The sequence below is a fragment of the Necator americanus genome, chromosome III, assembly GCF_031761385.1.
Source record: "Necator americanus strain Aroian chromosome III, whole genome shotgun sequence".
Classification (NCBI taxonomy): domain Eukaryota; kingdom Metazoa; phylum Nematoda; class Chromadorea; order Rhabditida; family Ancylostomatidae; genus Necator; species Necator americanus.
The window spans coordinates 24,126,135-24,147,295 of NC_087373.1; the positions used below are offsets into that span (position 1 = coordinate 24,126,135).

The window sequence follows — 21,161 nt, forward strand, 5'->3', positions numbered from 1 at the left end:
GTGACTGTCTTCTGTAAAAAAAGCCAAGCTGTATGAAATCCTGTGGCACAAATATAGAAAGATCATACCTTGGGAGAGACATTGTCCTAAGTAGCTCTTTACTCGTACACGTTCATTAGAATTTAATTGTAGTCGAATTGTTGTTTTTTGTGGGTCCACAGAAGCAGGTCCGCATTCCTCGACCTTCGAGAGAACCTGGATTTGTGTATTTGGGTTGGAGGTTCCATCAATATCTTCGAAAGATTTCGTCGTTTTGACCGCAAGCGGATTTTGTTTTCTTTCTAAGGACTTTTGTCGTGCACAAGTTCGTCCTTGAAGAGCTCGTCTCCAATTTCAAATTGGTTCATCTCCACGCGCCGCTTTGCGAACAATCCATCCCGTGGTAGGCAGTGTCGTTCGTTATATCCCGGCTAATTCAAATTGGCTAGTTATGTGCTCCATCGTCGCAGCTCCCTCTCTTAGAGGAGAACTATAGATATGATCTTAGTGTCTGGAACCGTTTAGCATCCAAATGTTTTGATCGGAACATTTAAGGTTTTACCTCATGTTAGAAGCTTAAAAGGACGTCTGATCTCGCATGTAAGGTAGGGTCAAAATGATACGACACACGGTAAAGTTGCGTAAGCAACTGCGCTCGAACCATGCGGCGGAAAAAGCGGTTGGAATCGAGTTGGGACGATCGCGAAGTGCAGCGTAGAGTGGCGCTAGTAAGGGTCCTCCCTCGATCCTACAGTAGGGTCAAAACGACATGAAGCAGCAAGCAATTGCGTAAGAAGATTCTCTCGAGGCGCTTCTGTGGAGCGTAGCGGATAGGAGCGTGATGAAGCCCTTGCTGGCACCACCCATCGCAGCAGTTTGCGACGGTTCCATCTCGATTCCAAATGGTGCCTCCAACTGTAACCACTACACTCCACCGCGCCGCAACAGCGCAGCGTTTGCGGAACTGCGCCGTGCTTTATGTCATTTGACCGGAATGTGCATTCGCTGATGCAGATCTTACAACAAATGTGTATTATTTGTCAACAAACCTCTGCAGAAACATCCTATCATTGGTCTACCGTTATCTTCATTGCATAATTGTTTACATGTCCGCTGCATGCAGGGATCAAGAGATGGGAACGAACTGAAAAATCTGGGTTTTCGAGTTCGAACATTTCTGCTAATGAAGTTACCAAGCTAGCCAGATCAATCACCCTATCAATTGTTGATAAATGATCTAGTATATCTAGAAAGAAGTAGGACAGGTGGAAAACTTAGTGAAGCGCTCGAATGAACACATTCGATGGCAAATGTGTTTAAAGGCATCACCCCACGAATCTGAGGTGGTACGGATTTCAGGTGAAGTATTCGTATACGGGATCGTAGATTGTGGAGAGAAGGGTGATTCGGTTCATTTCTTCCTAATTGCTGTAGAAAACGGCATTGAAGATGCGGGTTCAAGCGTTGCGGCTATTTCTACAACGAGTTCGATTGGAGCGCGCAAGCACCGCATCTTCCGGACCGTCGTAAAAACCAAAAAACCAAAAACAACCCTAAAATAAAAATCCCCTAAAAAAAAAAAAAAAAAAAAAAAATAAAATCCCCCAAATTATAAAAATTTATAGGGACAACCACCTCGTACTGTAGATATGAACTCTTAGGATTTTACAAGGGACCTCAAGCTAAAGATGAAGTTCGATTACCCCTACGTTGTTGTTATCGGAATAAGTCCACTAGTTCCTCTTCTTAGTCTTTGGCTGGCGACGGACACTAACCCCGATTCCGGCAATCGTTCTCATATCCAAAATTGAAAGGTGTGTGGTGAACTGCAATTCACTGAAGTACTGCCAATACATGTGTAGTCGAGTCAAAACGAAAACGGCGCAATTGCTTGGGCGGATGCGCTCCAAGCGGGGCGGTGGAGACAGTGGTCGGAATCGAAGTGGGACCATCGCGAACTGCAGTGATGAGAGGTGCTGGCATGGGTCCCACTCGATCGCCACGCTCCACCGTACCGCTTCGAGCGCAACCGCTTACGCAACTGCACCCCGCTTCACGTCCTTTCGACTCTACTATGCGCATTGTTGTATTATATGCTCCATTCTGTTTGTATAGTGGATGTACAGAAAATAAAGTTGGTTCAAAAACCTTCTTCCAAAATCACTTTGGCCTACTATCCTTACCGCAAATCCCAGAAAAACCAGTTACGTGTAGGAATTCGGGAATGCTGCAAGAAACGCATTAACCAAGGAAATGCTTGCTTTATAATCATAATCCACCAAGCCACGATGTTCAGGGGTACACTGCTGATGATGACACTCGCGGACAATTTTGATTTCTCCCAAAAAAGACTTTCCTCTTATCGCAGGCGGGCTAGAAGATTTTTCGTTACGTTTGTCTTTCGAAATTGAGAAGAGGAGCAGAAGTTACGAAGTGGTCTACCTCGAGCCGGTTGACAGAACGACATGACGCTTGTGAAAGCGCCCCCAAACACCCCGCCCCAGTAAGCGGCGCACACCCCCCCGCACCACAGAGCTCCCCCACGGGCGGGCGCCCCCGCCCATAAAGCGGCGGGCCCAACGGGTCCGCAAATAGAAACGGGGGGGGGGACTCTCCATTCGAAACTCTGGCTTTTAAATCACGGACCCGGGGGCCCACCACGGCGGCGGTAGCGGTCAAGTTCCTCTTCCTGCACGATCGATTGGAGCTTCGAATCTGACCTAGTGCTCACCAAGCCTTTCATCCCTCCGGGGTCGATAAATTGGTACCAGACTTGTCTGGGAGGATAAAAAACACTGACTTGACCATCGGCTAGCCATCGCAAGTCATTGTATAGGGCAGATACACGTTCGTAAATCTCAAACAATTCTGAATTGAAGTGAACGTGGGAGCGCATCCCAAGCGGATTGATTAACGCCAGAAATGTTGTCCTTTATCCTTTAATCCAAAAAAAGGCGTGTGAAGCAGAACTGTGTGGTCTCCTTTCCGCGACGATGTAAATCATTGCGCGATCGTCGTCCAACATCGCAATGCAACTATTGCTACTCGTGAAGGCAGCAGAACCTGCTCCACTTACATAATCGTGAGCGTGTTGCGGATTGCCACTGTTTCATCGTGCGTAATTAGTTGCATCGTTGGGTTAATGAGAGGGCATTTTTGCATTGGGAATTGCGCGTGATTTCGCCCACATATGTAAACTACATCCCTACCCCTATTTACTCATGGAGAGATCACAACATAATCAATTTCCTGATACGCTGCCTTTAATCTCAGGTGAGGGTTGTCGTTGCAAGGGTATTACACGAGTTACAAACATGATTAGACTGTGTTCCTGAAAGATCGAGCTAAGTGCGGGTTTCCCAGTAGTTGATGATGCTCAGAGTAAAAATGTCACAACGCGATACGCAAAATTTATTTCTACGAAGAAAAAACATATGACTTACCAAGGTAAAGTGATATGAGGGCTGCAGCGTGACAGGCACTCGTTTTTTGAATTATTTGACAGCAGAATGAGTGATGATAGTACAGAGATAAGTAACATTTTCTGGAGAACGGATGTTTTCTGAACATGAATAGAATAAGTTAAACTGTTAAAGGGAGCGTACCATCAAATTCTTGAGGTGTGGATCCTTTGTGTGCAATATGGAGTTTTGGGTGTGGATTACGAATGTGGGCTTTGTCACACTCAATTTCCCCTAATCGCTCTGAAAAACGGCGTGGGAAGCGGCCCCTGCTCTTACGAGGCACGTTAGAACGCGCCATGCTTGCGCACGCGCTTTGTCCACGAGCTGCGGTCAGAAATCAATGAGTTATCCTCTCTGACGTACCCTATAAGAAGTAAGTGTTGAGCATGTAACTACGCCATTTTTTTTTAGGACGGTTAGGGGAAATACAGCGCGGCCACCGGCATATCGTAATCTACGCCCTGAACTCTTTACTGTCTTCGAGAGATCCAAACATCGAAGATTTCACGATACGCTTCCTTTACACTAACGTTCATTGGTGTTAATTGATCAGTAAATGAGACGGATTTCAATGTGACGACCAGAAGCCCACACATTAAGATTTGTAAGTACAATATTTCCCTTCGTTACTGTAACCCCTTAAACAAATCAAGTTTATATTAGTAGATAAACAGTTGAAGATTTTCTTCTCAGTATCGAATCCCGCGCTTCGGTTGAAGAAACAAGCGCAGTTATACATCTTTAGTGGTCATTCCAGCTGTTCGTTCAAAAAAATCATTTAAAAAATAAGTAAAATCGAGTTCCTGTGTCATTGGAAATGCTTCCTCTCTCTCGAGTGTTCAGCGGCTAAGAAGATGAATGGGCCCTTCTTCCGCAAATGTAGTCAGGATTAAATTTTTGAATAGCCAATGCTTCCTGATTAAATACTATCTTTTTAGGCAAGTTACTGAATTTATTGGAACATGCAGATGTCGAAAGCAGCCTTAAAAAATTCTCGATGGCTACTGATCGAAATTCCGATTTTCACTTTCAGTAAAAAGAGCGGCAGAGAAAATGAATGAATAAATGCCAAGATAATACGAATGGAGGAGAGTGAAACATTCGGACTTCACAGGCACTACCGCGGAAGGATTGTCCAGCGAATGGCCACGGAAGGTGAAACTGGAAACGTCGTAGACTCGTTGTTGGCAAAGAATAACTTTGAAGTAGCTGTTTTCCACTATTTGATTGGTTAATTAGTTGCAAACCAGTTTTACAAGTATCAAAGCGTAGCCCGCAGAAGTGTGGACATATGTCAGATAAGACAAAGACAAAGGAGTTACTTCCGATGCTTCCGCGAAAACATTGTTTGGAAGTCAACTCTTAGTCTTTGGACTACATCATAAGGCCTTAGTCAAAGCTTTATGATGTAGTCCAAAGCTGCGAATAGGTCGCGAAATGTGGCAACCCTGTCTCCGGTTATTTTTGTGGAACTATTCTCTGCGGACCGTACTAAGCGTTTTGGAAAGAACATGAAACAAGAACTGCAAATTTTTACTATGAAAATAGATGACCGTACAACTTCGTGAAGAGGATCTGGAAGGGTTACAGTCTCCTGTATGTTGCTCCAACGTATTCTGCAATCTCTGAAACAGTTTCTATATAAAATATGCTTTAGATTATCTCCACGAGAGAAGTAATGACGATGTACCATTTGAGTTGAAATAGTTCATATTTGATTTGCGGGGCAAAATTTGACAATTTTGATTCGTTGTTGAAGCGTTTGTGGAATTCTCCTCAATGATTTGCGTAGCCTTCTTTACGAAGTTTGCAGATAATAAATTTAAAGAAGATTGTACAAACAGGGTTATCGAATGCTGCAACCTCTTGAGCCTCTTCCTGGCTTCTGTCTCACCTGGAATAAGCCTTCTTCCGACCCTCTCAAACCATCTGCCGGTTAGATGCCCTGTGAACCAATCAAGTCCAGGTCAGTGTTCTAACAAAACCTACAACGCTTGCGCATGTGACAATGACCATTAGGGAAAATTTTAAGATCAAATCCTCATTAGAACACAGTATGGACAAAATGAAATGAAAGTTGTGAAATAAAAGAAGCGTTCGCTACAGCTTGTCTTGCACGCAAGTTTTGGGTGGCACAAGCGTTTCAAGGTAGCTTTAGAAAGCGGGGCAGAAGTGGAGCTTCTGAACTGCCAAAGTCGTATCGATGGGATAAAAACTGTGGAAAGGTGGGTCGAAAAATTGTTCGGAATCACCTCATTCAGGAATCTTCCTCGTGCTCAAGCTATCTTCCTCGGGTAATGACTGGACACTCTTTTGGTTGTAGTTTGGTTCAACATTCGGAAGAATTTCACAAGAATAATTTCGGTTTGCAGATAAAACTTTTGGGTTTGGGAGTTGTGATTTTGTGTGATGTATTCTGAATCAGCGAGGTGATTAATATCTCAGGGGTGGCTTCGTTGTGAAAAGAGAGAAGGAAGCCTTGCCATCCTCTCTAATCTCCGCTAATCCGCTTCGATGAAGCATAGTAACAGATATTTAGATGCCGTCACATCCAACGCACTGAATCCATGTTCTTGTTGTCACATAGGCGGTATAGTTGAACTCGGAGCGCCGATCTGATCAGATCAGATCTATGCTACTCTCACCTGATCAGTTCTCTCGCCTCAGCGAGTATGCTTCGTGTAAGTTCGTGTAACATTACCAAACACAGGAGAAAGAAAGACCTCACACGGCTTCCACTATTTCAGATTCAAACCGAAGGCTCAAGGACATGCTCCCCGACTTCCAGTCAGAAGGGAAATTCCATTCGTATCTTGGCCATGATGATCAGGTAGAATACTCTAGCCTCTCTTCCGGCTATACTGGAACTAAAATGCAAATACTTGTAGGGAAATCAGACAATCAATCTGCAAGGCTTCAAGGCGTTCCTTGCCGATTACTTCGAGGCTGACTTGCCCGCGGAGCTCATTCAACAACTTTCGCGATCGTTCTCAAAAGCACCGACTGTCGGTAAGTTTTCTGCTAAAGAGGAAAAGGTGATGAGGGATGGATTATATGAGGTTTTTACGAAAACGAAAATAACTAGTGAGGCGTCATGCAGGAGAACATCAGAGAGCTGCGTTTGGCTTTCTAGAAACGCGGAGAAAACATGAAATATAGGACTGTTCAACTTACAAACTTTGGAGAAAGTACCTACAAAAGATATTTCAAGTGATTCGGACCAATTAATATGAGAACTTGTGAGTACATCAGTACAATGCCTCAATAAAAAAGCACTGTTACTAGCTACAGGGTTTCACGAATGAGAAGCATACGCATGCAAGTTATACCTCTCGTAGAACTAAATTACGAAGTAATTATGAAGTATTGAAGTAACCACTCGTACAAGTTCTGGTCGTGAGAATCAAAAGGAATTAAGCTGTCGAGTTGTGTGGAAATATCTCGAGATAATTCTCGCCTGTTTCTGTATGACTGCAACGAAAAGTGGAGTTTTCAAAGAAAGAACTATTTTTCCTTCCTAAATAGAGACAATCTTTGTTAGCATAACGATTTCTGTGTGTAAATCAAAAGACTTGAAAACTGAAGTCTATGGAATATGTAGAACTTTGTATATACGCATATGCAGTACCATATATATATATATATATATATATATATATATATATATATATATATATATATATATATATATATATATATATATATATATATATATATATACGGTACTTAGTTTCTCAAATCTATTTCAAAATCGACAAAATATTAGCAGAGGTGCTTTTTATAGTATCCAACCACACAATCCAGCTATGATTAGATTTTACATAGAGTCTGTAGTGATGATAACATTAGTTTGTATACTTTTCCTCTGTTTTGGCGTGACCCAAACAATTTCATTCTTAATTCGTCTTGAACGTTGGTGTGCTTATCCGTTTTGTGATTCTTTAGAGCGCCGAACAAGTGCACTTGAAAAAGCCTTCACAGCGGTACGAGCAGAAATCTCAGACAATCTCCAGAAGCTGGAAAGACTGGCGATTGGTACCAATGACCTTACTCTAGACAACGTCTGTGAAGAAGGTTTGTTGCCATGTTTTCTGATTCCAACTGGAAACATCTTTGCGAGATTTTAATTTCTTGAGTCATTTCCAACTGGTGCTCACCTGTGTTCTTTCTGCTCTGGTTTTGCACACGAGAAAAACTTCATTAGGCTCTACTACTTACTCACTGTTATGTTGGGCATAGTGTATATTCTCAGTGTTAAGGACAGTGGTTTAAAGGCAGCATACCATGAATCTGGGGTGGTAAGGGTTTCAGGTGGAGTATCCGTATACGGGGTCGTAGATTATGGAGACCGGGGTTCCCCTCATCTCTCCCTAAATCACTGCAAACAGCCTCCAGAGTGCTGTTTTGTACGATGCCTTCTATTGCAGCGCGCCACCCGTGCACGCGTAGCGTCCCTTACTGCCTACCGGGGCAGTCCGAATTGATTTTCGACGAATCGCAGGGCGGGGGCGGCGCAAGAGGTGGAGCGTTGCTATGGATGGCGTCGTACAAAACAGCATTCTGGAGGCGGCTGTTTGCAGCGATGCAGGGAGAGAAGAGCGGAACTACCCGCGTTTCCATAATCTACGACCCCGTATACGGATACTCCACCTGAAATTCGCACCACCTCTGATTCGTGGTATGCTGCCTTCAAGTACCTTTTTGCATTAGAATGTTGACGGTCAAAATGTTGTAAGGTCCCGTTTTTCGCCCGTATACTTGGCTTGAAATAGGTCTTCGAATGGTTCTGCCTCTAGGATAAAGAGAAAGAGTAGGACAGCTGTATCACATAGGAATCTTTCCACAATTTTGTGGCTGATTTCAGTATTTCTATTGATTGTCTTTGACAAATGTTTAGAAAAGTCCATTGTCATGCTACGATTAACTACAGCAACACGACACCTGTAGTAGAATTTTTCAGGAGATACAGTATCAATACAATAATGTGCTTTTCGACGACAATTACAAGGATTGTGGGATGAGTTTGAGAATGGGGAAGCAGCACGTTTTTCATGACTGGGACCTGCAGACAGTGACCTCACTCTTTGTAGGAAACCTTTACAAACAAACACTTTAAGTGCACTAGGTTGAATAGATACAATTCTGAGATGGTGTAGTGCAGTTGAACGATCGACGGCTTGACATCGAAGAAGACCAGCTAAGACCTCGATCCCTACGAAATTGGCGAGAGACTTGTTTGAGAATTCACCGAAAAGATGCATCGGTTGGCACCGGCAAGTAATTGCACATTGACCATCCTAAGCTGATGTCGAGCGAACTGAAATCACTTCATTCTTTCTAAATATACTTTCAAAAATTGTCTTGTAGATGCTGGAGAGCTGCATCGTCGTAGTTTAACAAATGTTGAAACTCATAGTCATGTTGCACCGGAGGAATGCATTAGACTGAAGCCGCTCATCTGCACGCTATCCTTACTAGAACCGGATACGGCCGAAAATAAGTTGGAAGGTACACTGCAGCTAATTCAAGACAAAGGAAGCAGTCGCTAATTGATCTTTCAGTGGTGTTTCACGTTTACGATTCCGATGGGAACGGATTTTTGGACAAACGAGAAGTTGATGGAATCATTGAACAAATGATGAATGTTGCGCGTTACCAGAAATGGGACACCATAGAGCTTGAACAGGTAGGTCAGACCGACTCGTGGAATTCATTCGGATTCACGACATTTCATTTCAGTGACGACTTTTTGGGTTAATTTTTTTCGTTTTGGGTTTAGAAGAATTATCCCATTCTTTATAGATTTTACGACAAATGATGGCAGAGCTTGACCATGACCAAAATGGGGTGGTATCCTTGGATGAGTGGAGAAAAGGAGGCTTAACAAATATCCCGTTGCTGGTTTTATTAGGCGTTGATACGGTGTGTTATAGCTAATTAAATGGATTTATCACAAGGATGACCTTGAAAACAGCGTGCCTCTAAAACAGACGACTTTGGAATCTGAGCACGAATAGAAGAGGTGATGAAGTTCACGAATATGAACGTGACCACGCTCAACCCCTGCTACTGCGCTGCCTTTAATACCAGAGAACCCTTATGACGCAGCAATTCTGTGTCATTCTGAGGATTGAAAGCCACTCCTCGTTTACAATGTGAACGTATTTCGCTGATTCCATATCTCACAAACAGTTAGTTTTATTTATTGACGATTTAGAGGTTATGGACAGGGAACAATGAGTGCTACGCTCTCGTGTGTTAGTCCTCAGAACATGATTATGTAAAGATTAGTAATCTACAGCAAAAATGTAGAAGGTTACCCTGATTCTCAGTAACGGCAACTATAGTAGGGTCAAAACGACATGAAGCAAAATGCAGAAGCGTAGGTATTTTGCTTCATGTCGTTTTGAGCTGTGGGCTGGAAGCGGTGCCGATTTTCGCGATGGTCCCACTTCGATTGCAACCGCTAGCTCGACACGTCGCTTCGAGCACAGCCGCCTACACAACTGCTCCGCTCTTCCTGTCGTTTTGACATTCTATTCCTTTGGCTGTTTCTATTTAGCGCTGTGGTAATTCCTAAACTCATAAGATGCATCCGGAATGTTTCTCTACAGTTGGGTCAGAATGATGTGCATTGTCACCTGTTCATTAGGAAATCACAGTGCTATTGATCTGCAGATCGCGATCTCAATCGGTTCAAAGTGACCTGAACGCTGGTGCGGTTTTATAAGCGACTGCGCTCGAAGTGGCGCGGTGGAGCTGGCAATTGCTGCCGAAGCGGGACCCTGATTTACTGCAAACAGACTGCAGAAATTAGTAGGCTTCAATGGGAGCGGCTAAACGCGCCAATCGTCGTCAGTAGTCTACGCAACCGCACCAGACTGCTTCGTTGCGACTTTGGCTTAACTACGGTATGTCTTGGTAGAGGGTAGGTGCAGTATTTCTTTTTGCACGGAGGTTTCTTGATGATGCACGTCGTGTGCAAGGCTCCAATTGATCCCATACATAGACATAATAGATTTCCTCAGAACCTTAAAGGCAGAAAAAAACGAAACGGAGTTTATTCGTATGAGGTGGGTGAGAACGCGGCACATCCAGAGCGGTCAAGAATCAATGAGGTCTCATAAGCAGTCTATTCAAGTAAAACCAATAAATAAGCTGCTGAGAGAACCGGAGACGATGGCATGTTGTACCTCGTAGTAACTAATGCATTTAAAATCCTGAAACACAGCATGCATTAACTAATCCATGCCGTTTTCCAGTGATTAGGGGGAATTGAGGATGGCGACACTAGGATGGCACACCACGAACTCTATATTTTCCATCGAGTTTCCACACTACGTCATTTCGTGATACGCTGCTTTTAAGGTTCAAAAATGTTGTACTGATCTTGGATGAGTTGTACATTCTTGATTGCTAATTGATTTTACTGGTTAACGTTTTTGCAAGTCACCTTCTTCTGGGCCCGAAGTGAACGAATGGATCTACAATTTAAGCGCTCAAAATTCTTCAGTATTCAGTATACTATTACTCAGTACGGGCAAACCCTACTTTTTTCACCTACTAGCAGCTGCACCTGCTCCTTGATTCGAATGTGTAGCGGTCACGTTGTTTCAGCAGCATCTTTGTCGTCACAGCTCCTGCAAGAAATCAGGTAAATTACTAATTCCTTGGTCTGCCTATGGACAATGAATAATTCAGTTAGGTTTTGACAGATGGTATCGTAAAAGCGGTTTCGAGCTAGTTGGATCTTTAAAATGATCGGTGATGCCTCTACAACCGAAGCGGGGCCAACTAAATCCGCTCAGCTACGACAGGGAAGGGAACCAGAGATCACTTGGAGAGAGACTTTTCCCATACCTTTCCCCTGTGTATACTTTAAAAACGGGGCGGGTGTAGTGTAGCGGTTAGAGGTTCCTCTTCCTGCACGATCGATCGGAGCTTCGAATCCGGCCTAGTGCTCACCAAGCCTTTCATCCCTCCGGGGTCGATAAATTGGTACCAGACTTGTCTGGGAGGATAAAAAACACTGACTTGACCATCGGCTAGCCATCGCAAGTCATTGTATAGGGCAGATACACGTTCGTAAACCTCAAACAATTCTGAATTGAAGTGAACGTGGGAGCGCATCCCAAGCGGATTGATTAACGCCAGAAATGTTGTCCTTTATCCTTTATACTTTAAAAACAAAGCGCCACCTAGGTGTGGAGTTGAAGCTTCCGTCCCTTCGCAGACGTTTGCAGTTGATTCACCCTAGACAATAAGGTTATCGAGAAGCGATAGGGGTTGGGAGATCCTTCCATGCAAGCTGCAAGCTGGATGTTGCTACAACAGAGAGACATTTGAAAGACGCCTTATTATATGGTTTCTTCTCAATTATTTAGGAAAACTGGAAATCCACAGGGTTTCCCTTTTCTTTCATTGTTCGCCTTAAGATTGATTGACCTGCCGATTTGTCCAATCACCTATCTCTTCATTAAGAAGCACAAACTTCAGTTGAACAACGATTTGCTCTTCACTGTCCTCACTGAGTATTAAGCTGTGCATCTGCCCATTTAACGAACACCCGTACGTTATTCGCAGCGCACACCTAGCCAGAGATGTCGTGAGTTTCGATCTCGACGTCGACGCATACTGTACACGGTTGTCTCTAATGGATCTGAGATACAGGATACGTTTGAAATACTCGAAGGGAATATCAAAACCATTAATTTATACGGAGTACAGGTCTCCCAATGGATGATTCTTTCCAAGGCGCGCTTCGACTGCAATATGTTCAGGTGGTCTGTTTAGCACAACTGAAAGACTGTAGGGCGGGATTGGCTTCCTTTATGAGCAAAGCTGAAACTTCGAGCTTGTAATGGAATTCAATCCTCCGTTCTGCTCTCGGTATATCGACGATTGTTTTGTCATTTGTGCGACCAAAGGGAGACGACCAAATGTTTTGATTTGTTGAACCGGCAGTCCTAACACATTAAAGTCGGCAGGGAGAAATGAAAGGCGTTTGACTTCCTTTTTTAAAAGTCAGTCAGCAAAAGCTTTCGACGTTTGCGAGACAGGTGTTTCTGATAGATATGAAATCCAAACGTCTAGATCAAAACGATACTGAGATGTGGGAGCGCAACGGTCAGAAACTCACACAACGGATAAGATACCTTTTTGCTTCCTTTACATCTACGTTACGTTAGTTGTAGGGATACGAATCCCGACCAATTTAAAACCTCAGCTAGTTCGGAACCGCTTCTACGGTACCATCTGTACAACCAAACTATGTTGGAGACCTTTTGATCCCACGGCAGAACCCTAATACTAATCGCAGGGGAGAATGTCTCTCTTCTCTTAGGACTTCGCGCCATATCTGTGACGGCTCTCCTTACATGAACAAGGCATATGGATCAATCGCTCTTATGACCGCTCACATCTGCGCATTTGTGGAGAGAATTGATCGCCTAGATTGTGAATCGAATCGCTCATTTCATGCAGCGAAAAAGAAAACCTTAGCCGATAAAATCAGTCAGCACTTGTGCAGCTCATCAAAAATAAGAACGACACCTGACCATGACGAGGTTCATCAGAAGTCGGAAATTCCGACTACTTTAGGAATAGTTTGTACAGGTATAAAGGTGGGCTTGTCTCTGTTCACTTGCATTTCCCTATCATAAATTCTGTCAAGGAAATGAAAGAAGATGGATCACATTCCTGGAAACTTCGCCACTTCAGCAAACCGACTTACTGTAACGCGTGCTGCAGTCTCCTCGTTGGATGGGGTGGAAAGCAAGGATTAAGTTGCTGGAGTTGGTCATAGCTATTTCGCCAGCTTTTTGTGTTTGTCTTGTCGTTTTAAAGTAGAGTACTTCACAGTTCCAGTTTGCAAATACACAGTTCATGAGAGATGCGTAAGAGGTGCTGCCAACAACTGTATTCGTACTTACTCTAATAGACTACAAGGTCAGCCAAATTTCAAGAACCTTTTGCCGCAATTTAATTGATTTCACATTGTCAGATAAGATGTTCCATCATTGGCAAGACGCAAATGCGACATCAAAATGTGTGAGATGTCGTGGGACAGTGGGAGCCTTCCAGGGAAAACGCTGTCGGTGGTGTCGGAATTACGTAGGTCCAGAGAAAAATAACAGAACATCCTTCCGTCTCTAGTCTCGTGTCGAAATCACCTGGAACCTAGTACAATTGGGTGAGCAGTCAGGCTCGAAATCGGCCAGCATCCGCAATCGGAGCGACCATTTCTCATTTCTGCAGTTCGGCTGCAGCAAGCGAGAGTTGCGCCCTGATCGCAAAGCTGCTCTATGGCGCCACTTCGAGCGTAGCCGCTTACGCAAATACACCAATTTCCAGTTCACTGTGACCCAACTATGTAATTCTTCAGGTCCATCATCGTTGCATGGCCTCTCTGGCTCAAGAATGCAACCTTGGAGTCCTATCTTACCACATTCTACCTCCAACCCATATAATTCCGGCGTTTCTTGAAAGGAGAACTTCGTCATTCAAAAGACGCATACGCGGGCGCTGTTTGTTGCAGGTGTGTGGCCGCTTCTCTGTTGAGGGTTGCTCTCTGCTATGAACCCTTGTATGGCCATTTCAGGGAGTTAATCCAGGACAACATGCACGACCTTTGCTTGTGTTTGTTAATCCGAAAAGTGGTGGTAAACAAGGTGTGCGCATTCTTCAAAAGTTCGCTTATATTTTAAATCCGCGACAAGTCTACGATCTTTCGAAATCAGGACCAGAACCGGGGTGAGTGACATCGAAGGTAACATCGACATTAGAGTAGGATCAAAACAACTTCACCTCTGGCGAACTCGTATCAAAACAACGTGAAGCTCGATGCAGTTGCGCAAGCGGCCGCAGCAGAAGTGTTTGTTAGTAGCACTCATCGCTGCAGTTTGCGAAAGTCTCACCTCCATTCCAACCGGTGGCTCCACCTCGCCGCTTTGAGTGTGGCCGTTCACGCAGCTCAGCTTCATGTCGCTTTGACCCGTCTATATAGTTGCGTAAACGATTGGCCCTCAGTTAGTCCTACGCCTAGTTCAACCGGCTGGAACTGACAAAGGTCCTACCGCGAGCGCAGGCGCCTAATCAATTGCGCCACAAGTCAGGCGGTTTTCACCCAGCTGCGCACCAAATAGGCTTTCTGATAACCGAAGGTTTTGATACTAAATGGTTGATTGGTGAATCATCTAGGGGATTTTCGAGAAATTCGTTTATATAATTGATCTTAAGAAAAATCTAAATCAAAATTCCCGCGAAGCGCACTGCCATCTTGCATTTTTCTTGCACTTTTGCACTAGTTATATCTTTATTGTTATTAAGAACAATTTGCCATCTTCAACACTCGAAGATTATCGACAAATTAACTGTAAAAACATCCATACTTCTTTACATAGGTGATATGTATGAAGACCTATGCGAGACCTATTCCCCAGTCTTCAACGATACTTGTATAATCTTTGGCAGTTAACATTTTTATTAGCACATGCATGTAGAATGTGTAAAAGGTCCTTTTTTTTAAAGGTTTTTCGGTCTTCTCGATTAAATTATTTTACCAAATGTTACACATAGTCGAACATACTGTTCTCAAACCCAAGATGAAGGTATGGTTGGGTCAAGCTCGGTGCGCAAGCGGTTGAGCGCAAGAGTTAAAATAGGAGACCCTCGCTGATACCACTCATGGCTGCAGTTGGAATGAACGCAGCGATGGTCCCGCTTCGATTACAACCACTAGGTTAACGGCATCAGCTCACGAATCTGGGGTGGTGGGGGTTTCAGGTGAGTTACGCCTATACGGGGTCGTAGATTACTGGGAGGATGGTGAACTCCGTCCATTTCTTCCCAAATCCGTAAAAAACGGCCAAGAAGATGCGGCGCGCTCCAATCGAACTCGTTGTAGAAAATAGCGCCCCGGAACGCTCGAAGCCGCATCTTCTGAGCCGTTTTTTTTTACTACAATTAGAAAGAAATGGACGAAATCGTCCACCTCCCCATAATCTACGACCCCTTATAGGCATAATCCACCTGAAATCCGCACCTCTCCAGATTCGTGGGGTGATGCCCTTAGCCGCGACACTGCGACCGCAGCCGCTTACGCAGCTGCACCAAGCTTCAGGTCGTTTTCACCCGACTAGTATATTTTTTGCCAGTTTCTCGTTATTTATGCGAAGTGTTAGAGACAACTTCTACAAATATTTTATTACTTTATATTTTCTACTAAACTTCTGAAAAATCTGCGGTTGCAAGAAGGCTTGCATCTAGCAGCAGTGGAAAAAACCAGGGAAATACGAATAAGATCCAGTATATCTCACTAATTTCGCTGCTACTTTCGATCACTAGCTGTTTTTGTTGGTAAAACAACGCTATATCTGCGTACTTTGACAGGACTCGTAATGTGGTTTGACCACCGTTTTGTTAAAGGCATCACCCCACGAATCTGAGGTGGTACAGATTTCAGGTGGAGTATTCGTATACGGGATGGGAGACTAGGGAGAGGGGGGTGATTCCGTCCATTTCTTCCTAGTTGCCGTAAAAAACGGCCCGGAAAATACGGCTTCATTCGTTCCGGCGCACTATGTCCTACAAGGAGTTCGACTGGAGCGCGCCAGCCTTGTGCGGCGCCGCATCTTCCGAGCCGTTTTTTACGGCAACTAGGAAGAAATGGACGGAATTACCCCCTCTCCATAGTCTCCCATCCCGTATACGAACACTCCACCTGAAATCCGTACCACCTCAGATTCGTGGAGTGATGCCTTTAACTGAAAGGTCGTTAAAAAGACTCCTCATGACAAGTAGATTCTTCCTAGCCTTCTCCTCTTCTCAACGGTGAGCAACTGCAATATCCTCGTTTGCGGTGGCGACGGCACTATCGGATGGGTGCTTGAATCGATTGGTTTGTATGACTAAAATCGCATGCTATGAAAGACCTAGCACATTTTCCTTTTAGATAAAATGGAAGATCTTTTTGAGCATGGGCGGCCTCCGGTGGCTGTTCTCCCTCTTGGCACAGGGAATGATCTAGCCAGGTGTTTGCAATGGGGTGGTGGATACGAGAATGAGAGCCTCAATAAGATTCTATTTCAGATCGAGAAAGCTACTATGGTACGACTGTTTTTTAACGGAGAAAACCCGCTACAGCTGAAATAGCAGATCTTTTCGCTTGCAGATTGACATGGATAGGTGGTTCATAAAAATAATGCCGAAAGACAAACACAAGAAGAAGGAAAGTGGTGATTCACAGCCGTATCATATTATCAACAACTACTTCAGTATTGGGGTGGTATGTTTACGGGATATTTTCTCAAACATTTCTTGTTTACTGCTGAAATGAATGATATTCATTCCATATATGACTCTACTTGCAAAAAAGATGGTGGATTAGTTTGGGACGGGAATGATGTACAGAGGTATAACTTGCACGAAAACCTCAATGAGTGGCTGGAAATCTTAATCTACGATACCTGCACTGGAAGTGTCCTGTAAAGTGTATGTGAATGGCTTGCGAAGAGATCCTGCATATTAAAAACAGCGCTCTACGAAAACCAATGAACACTGTCCTTTGCTTTTACTTGAACAGGCTGCTGAGGGCACCGGAGCGCATTCGAGCCTACCTCGTAGGTAAAGGGGCAGTTCCCATGCTGCTTGTTAGGGGAAACCGAGCGGGGCCAAGCTCATATTCCTAACCTACATCCGAACTCTCACAGGTTTCGTAACTTCTTCATTTTTGATAAGATGCCTTTAAAGGCAGCATACCAGGGATCTGACGAGGAGAGGGAATCCGCTGAAAAAGCTAGGGATGGGATTGTAGATTGCGGGATCAGATGTGGCTCCGCTCGCCCTCCCTTATAGTCCAGAAAAACGGCGTGGGAGCGTTCTGGTTCCTACGAGGAACGTTAGAACGCTCCTCTACGTATATGTTCTGGTCCCCTCAGTAACCTATGTATTGTTTCCCCTTGAATAGGCCAGGAGAACACACTTGCTTTCGACCGCTGCGTAGCTGGATGCAGCGTGTGCATAAGGGTGGCGCGTTGCACCTGAAATCGTTGTGAAAAACGAGGTCTTTGACTCCATTTTTTTACACCCGTTAGGGAGAGATGAAGGGAATCACCCCTGATCCCGCAATCTACAACCCGATCGCCAGTTTTTCCAGTGGTTTCCCTCATAACGTTAGATTCGTGGTGTGCTGCGTTTAGCATCATGGCAAACAAGACAGCTTCAATAGAAGTAGAAGCTGATAGTAAGCGTGGCTGTACTTTGCCGACAAATACCAGTCATGTTATTGTCATTGAATGTCCTACGTTCTCAGCTGCATGAACTGAAGAGGAAATTTTTGATAACATCCTGCATTCGCAAGAAGACCGACAACGCATCTGTTGTTCAAAAAGCAGTGTGGTCCTCAGCGAATGTGAGCAGCTATAATCTCCAAGTCCTCTCTTCTTGAAACCTCGGCATTTGATAGTGTATTTATGTTTTCTTGTTATGCCAACAAGGTTTAGATGGTTTTTTATTGGCTTGACGTTTCGACAAACTCGTCTTTTTCAAAGGCCTGAAAATGGCTCGAGGTCTTTGATACCATGCATATCCCATGAAACTCCTCCTCTCTCCTCGCCAACCCTCGATATTGTTTCAAGTACACCACACAAGACTTTAAAAGGAAAACAACTGTCCAGTTTCACCGACTAGCGGGGTTGGTAAACCACCGCGTTCTTAAAGATTGTCGGTGAAACTGGACAGTTGTTTTCCTTTTAAAGTCTTGTGTGGTGTACTTGAAACAATATCGAGGGTTGGCGATTAGAGAGGAGGAATTTGATGGGATATGCGTTGTATTTTCAGGCCTTTGAAAAAGACGAGTTTGTCGAAACGTCGGGCCAATAAAAAAGTTTCACCTAGACCTCGTTGGCTTAACAAGAAAACATATATGAGCAGCTATAGCTCATGACGGACCCGTGGCGATGGTGGATGGTCCTGCACAGCAAAATGCACCGTCGAGTGCATTAGAAAGTCACGGCACTAGTGCTCGCCCTTGGCGAGGACGCTTTGCGTCAGCGCGGTTGAACGTGTTGTTCAGAAAATTTTCCTCAGTAGGTCGTAGTCAGGCGGAAAGTTTCATGCATTTTGTGTGGACTTGAAAATTTTTCGGGTTCAGGACGCTTCGATAGCACATCGATTCCATGCAATGCGAGAAAAGTATCCTGAGAAATTCAACAGTCGAATGAGGAACAAACTATGGTGAGACAAATTAAGTGCTACCGTTCTGAAATATTCAAAAAGATACTCAGTTTGAGTTCTGTTGAGATGGGAGATTTTCTGGGTCACAAATCGTATATACAAGATTTCGGTTTTTTTGTACACAGCAAAAAGTGTTTTCCTCAGAAAGCTTCGGTGAATGCTCAACATGACTTGAAGATCATTGTTATCATTCAGAAATTTCCATAAAACTTTCCATTTTTTGCATCAGTTAACCGTACATTCTGATGCAGCTTGTGTTATAACCCAAACAATTTGAAGTAAGGATACACTTTTTTCTCATATTTCACATCATAAAATTATCCAGCCTAGCAATGTTGCTTGATGGACAGTTTATACTCGCTTGGATTTTTCTTGTCTTTCCGTCAACTGATTTCTTGCAGGTATTTTGAGCTCGGTACAAGCGAAACCCTATCAAGCTCCTGCAAGAATCTTCACGAACAGATTGACATACACGTAGGTGCATACTCATCACATACCTTTAGAGGAAACAGTTGTTAGCTCTGAACTTCTCTCTTCGTTTTCTTTTTCTTCTACGACAAAAAACTATCAGATAAAAGGGAAAAAAACTTAGAGAAAAGTCCCGAGGGGCTTATCATCGCATCGTTGTGATTATCTAACGTTGTTAACCTTATCCTTGTCGTCGCGTCGACCGATGAAGGAGGAACAGTATCCGCTAGCACTATGCACGTAAGATGTAAGACATTCAGCTGAAACAAGTTTAGCGAAAAAACCATATAAAATATGTCGTCGAACCTTCATCTTGCCAATTTAGTGCAGTTTTTTTTCTCGCTTTTTTCTAGTAAGTCAGCGATTAAGAGTAAACAAACAGAGAAGAGAGAAGAAAATAAGATTAAGGCACACTCAGACAGGCATTTTTAGTGTGATGGAGAGATGATCGATCTTGGCCAAGATTCATCTTTAGAAGGGATAGCTCTTCTAAACATCCACTCAATTTATGGCGGAAGCAATCTTTGGGGTCGAAGTCGGAAAGGAAGAACGCGATTTAATGTGAGTCGTCGTTGCACGTTGTCACTTCAAAAATTTCAAACGTTCTACTTCAGTTCCAGTTCCCACATATGAATTCCAATGACAAAATGCACCTGCAGACACGAGTCCAGGATATTGGTGACGGATTGGTTGAGGTAAGTGATCCCCTTCTTCAGAACCTTAATCAACGAACCATTAAGCCTGTTTCGTTGACTAAGGCTCATTCACTAGCAAGGACACTAATTTCTACAGTTATTTGTTTTTCAATCTATTCCGTCCTATTCTCAAGTATTTCTATATGGATATCTTCTTACTGACAGCTTCTAACTGGGTTTGTTTTTGTCCAGTCTGTGTTCTGATGGTTCTCTTTTGAAGATCACGAAAGTATGTGAACCCCTTTGCTTAAGAAATTGCGGGGGAAAAATGAATTTTTCATGAGTTTCTCTCGACAGATTCGCTAATGGTTTTCCTTTTTGGTGCACTATTGCTATAGAGGAATAAAAAAAACGCAAAAAAATGCAAACGCTTCGTATATAGTTTTGTCGGACTAGATCGATGATGAAGGATGATTAGGATGAAGGTCACAGAAGCAGCAACACGGAGGGAATAGAGCGAACTCTTCGCGACAAACCACACAAGAGGGTCCTTGCTCACGTTTTGCCGCAGACGAACTCCCACGTTGATTTCCGCGATCCGCGCAACGCGTCATAGGCGTCAAATTCACTCGAGTTCTCGCGCCGCGGTGGAGAAAGGCTGTGAGGCCGGCTCGAAACGATTCAGATGTTTCAGTTAGTCGGACTTGAATCAGCAATGCAAATGGGTCAAATAAAAGCAGGAGTTCGTAGTGGAAGACGACTGTCGCAGTGCTCAGCAATTGTCATCGAGTAAGATTTTCTTCGGCCAATTAATCCCGTCCTATTTGCGGGAGCGGAATACGGCCTTACTTCAGAACATTCAAGTCTTTCCCTATGCAAATTGATGGTGAACCTTGGATGCAGCAACCATGCATGATTCAAATCACTCATAAAAACCAAGTCAAAATGCTTGTTGGTGGGTAGAACGGAAGTTATTGTGATGCGAATTTTTCCTCTCATTAGCTTCATTCTTTTCTTTTCCAGCACCGAGAAAACGCAGCTCGTGGTCACTTTTGAGACGGCAATCGACATCCGACGATATTTAACGTTAACGAAGAACAACGCTTGTCGAGAGCAACTCAATAAATCTCACATAGCTCGAGTTAAAGGCACCACCCCAGATTCGTGGGGTGATGCCTTTAATGCACTGCGGTTGAATTATATCAATATTTGCTTTCTATTAAACACTTATAATTTATCTTTGAGGTCAGATAAAAAAAAAGCCGAGTTTAAATAACACAAAGAAAATTAAATACCCGGAAGATCATAGCTTTCTCTGTTTGTCCGCTTCAAGCACTCATTGAAACCCAACTTAATCCATTAAAAAAACATTGCAGAGCAT

At 43.7% G+C, this 21,161-nt stretch overlaps 2 protein-coding genes across 4 annotated transcripts; one reads left to right on the forward strand and one right to left on the reverse strand.

The window, feature by feature from the left end:
• Window positions 1–115: 115 nt before the first annotated feature.
• Window positions 116–5,136, reverse strand: RB195_010731 (uncharacterized protein; the record flags this gene model as incomplete). Its single annotated transcript, XM_064191858.1, has 3 exons — window positions 116–195; window positions 1,029–1,123; window positions 3,423–3,520. 3 exons carry the CDS (start codon window positions 3,518–3,520, stop codon window positions 116–118), a joined length of 273 nt encoding a protein of 90 aa, XP_064049441.1.
• A 939-nt stretch (window positions 5,137–6,075) lies between these two features.
• Window positions 6,076–20,865, forward strand: RB195_010732 (uncharacterized protein; the record flags this gene model as incomplete). 3 transcript variants are annotated; one of them, XM_064191859.1, is made up of 19 exons in its annotated part: window positions 6,076–6,124; window positions 6,191–6,273; window positions 6,332–6,452; window positions 7,389–7,517; window positions 8,811–8,951; window positions 9,005–9,129; window positions 9,246–9,365; window positions 13,828–13,980; window positions 14,044–14,195; window positions 16,256–16,341; window positions 16,396–16,550; window positions 16,615–16,728; window positions 18,595–18,677; window positions 19,079–19,151; window positions 19,578–19,706; window positions 19,760–19,840; window positions 20,475–20,569; window positions 20,635–20,735; window positions 20,804–20,865. In XM_064191859.1, the coding sequence occupies 19 exons, from the start codon at window positions 6,076–6,078 to the stop codon at window positions 20,863–20,865; spliced, it is 2,052 nt and encodes a 683-aa protein (XP_064049442.1). The 3 variants fall into 3 exon arrangements, with proteins under 3 accessions (XP_064049442.1, XP_064049443.1, XP_064049444.1); XM_064191861.1 differs by lacking the exons at window positions 6,076–6,124; window positions 6,191–6,273; window positions 6,332–6,452; ... (2 more) ...; window positions 9,005–9,129; window positions 9,246–9,365 and adding an exon at window positions 13,452–13,556; XM_064191860.1 differs by lacking the exons at window positions 13,828–13,980; window positions 14,044–14,195; window positions 16,256–16,341; ... (7 more) ...; window positions 20,635–20,735; window positions 20,804–20,865 and having other exon boundaries at window positions 9,246–9,380.
• Window positions 20,866–21,161: the final 296 nt, after the last annotated feature.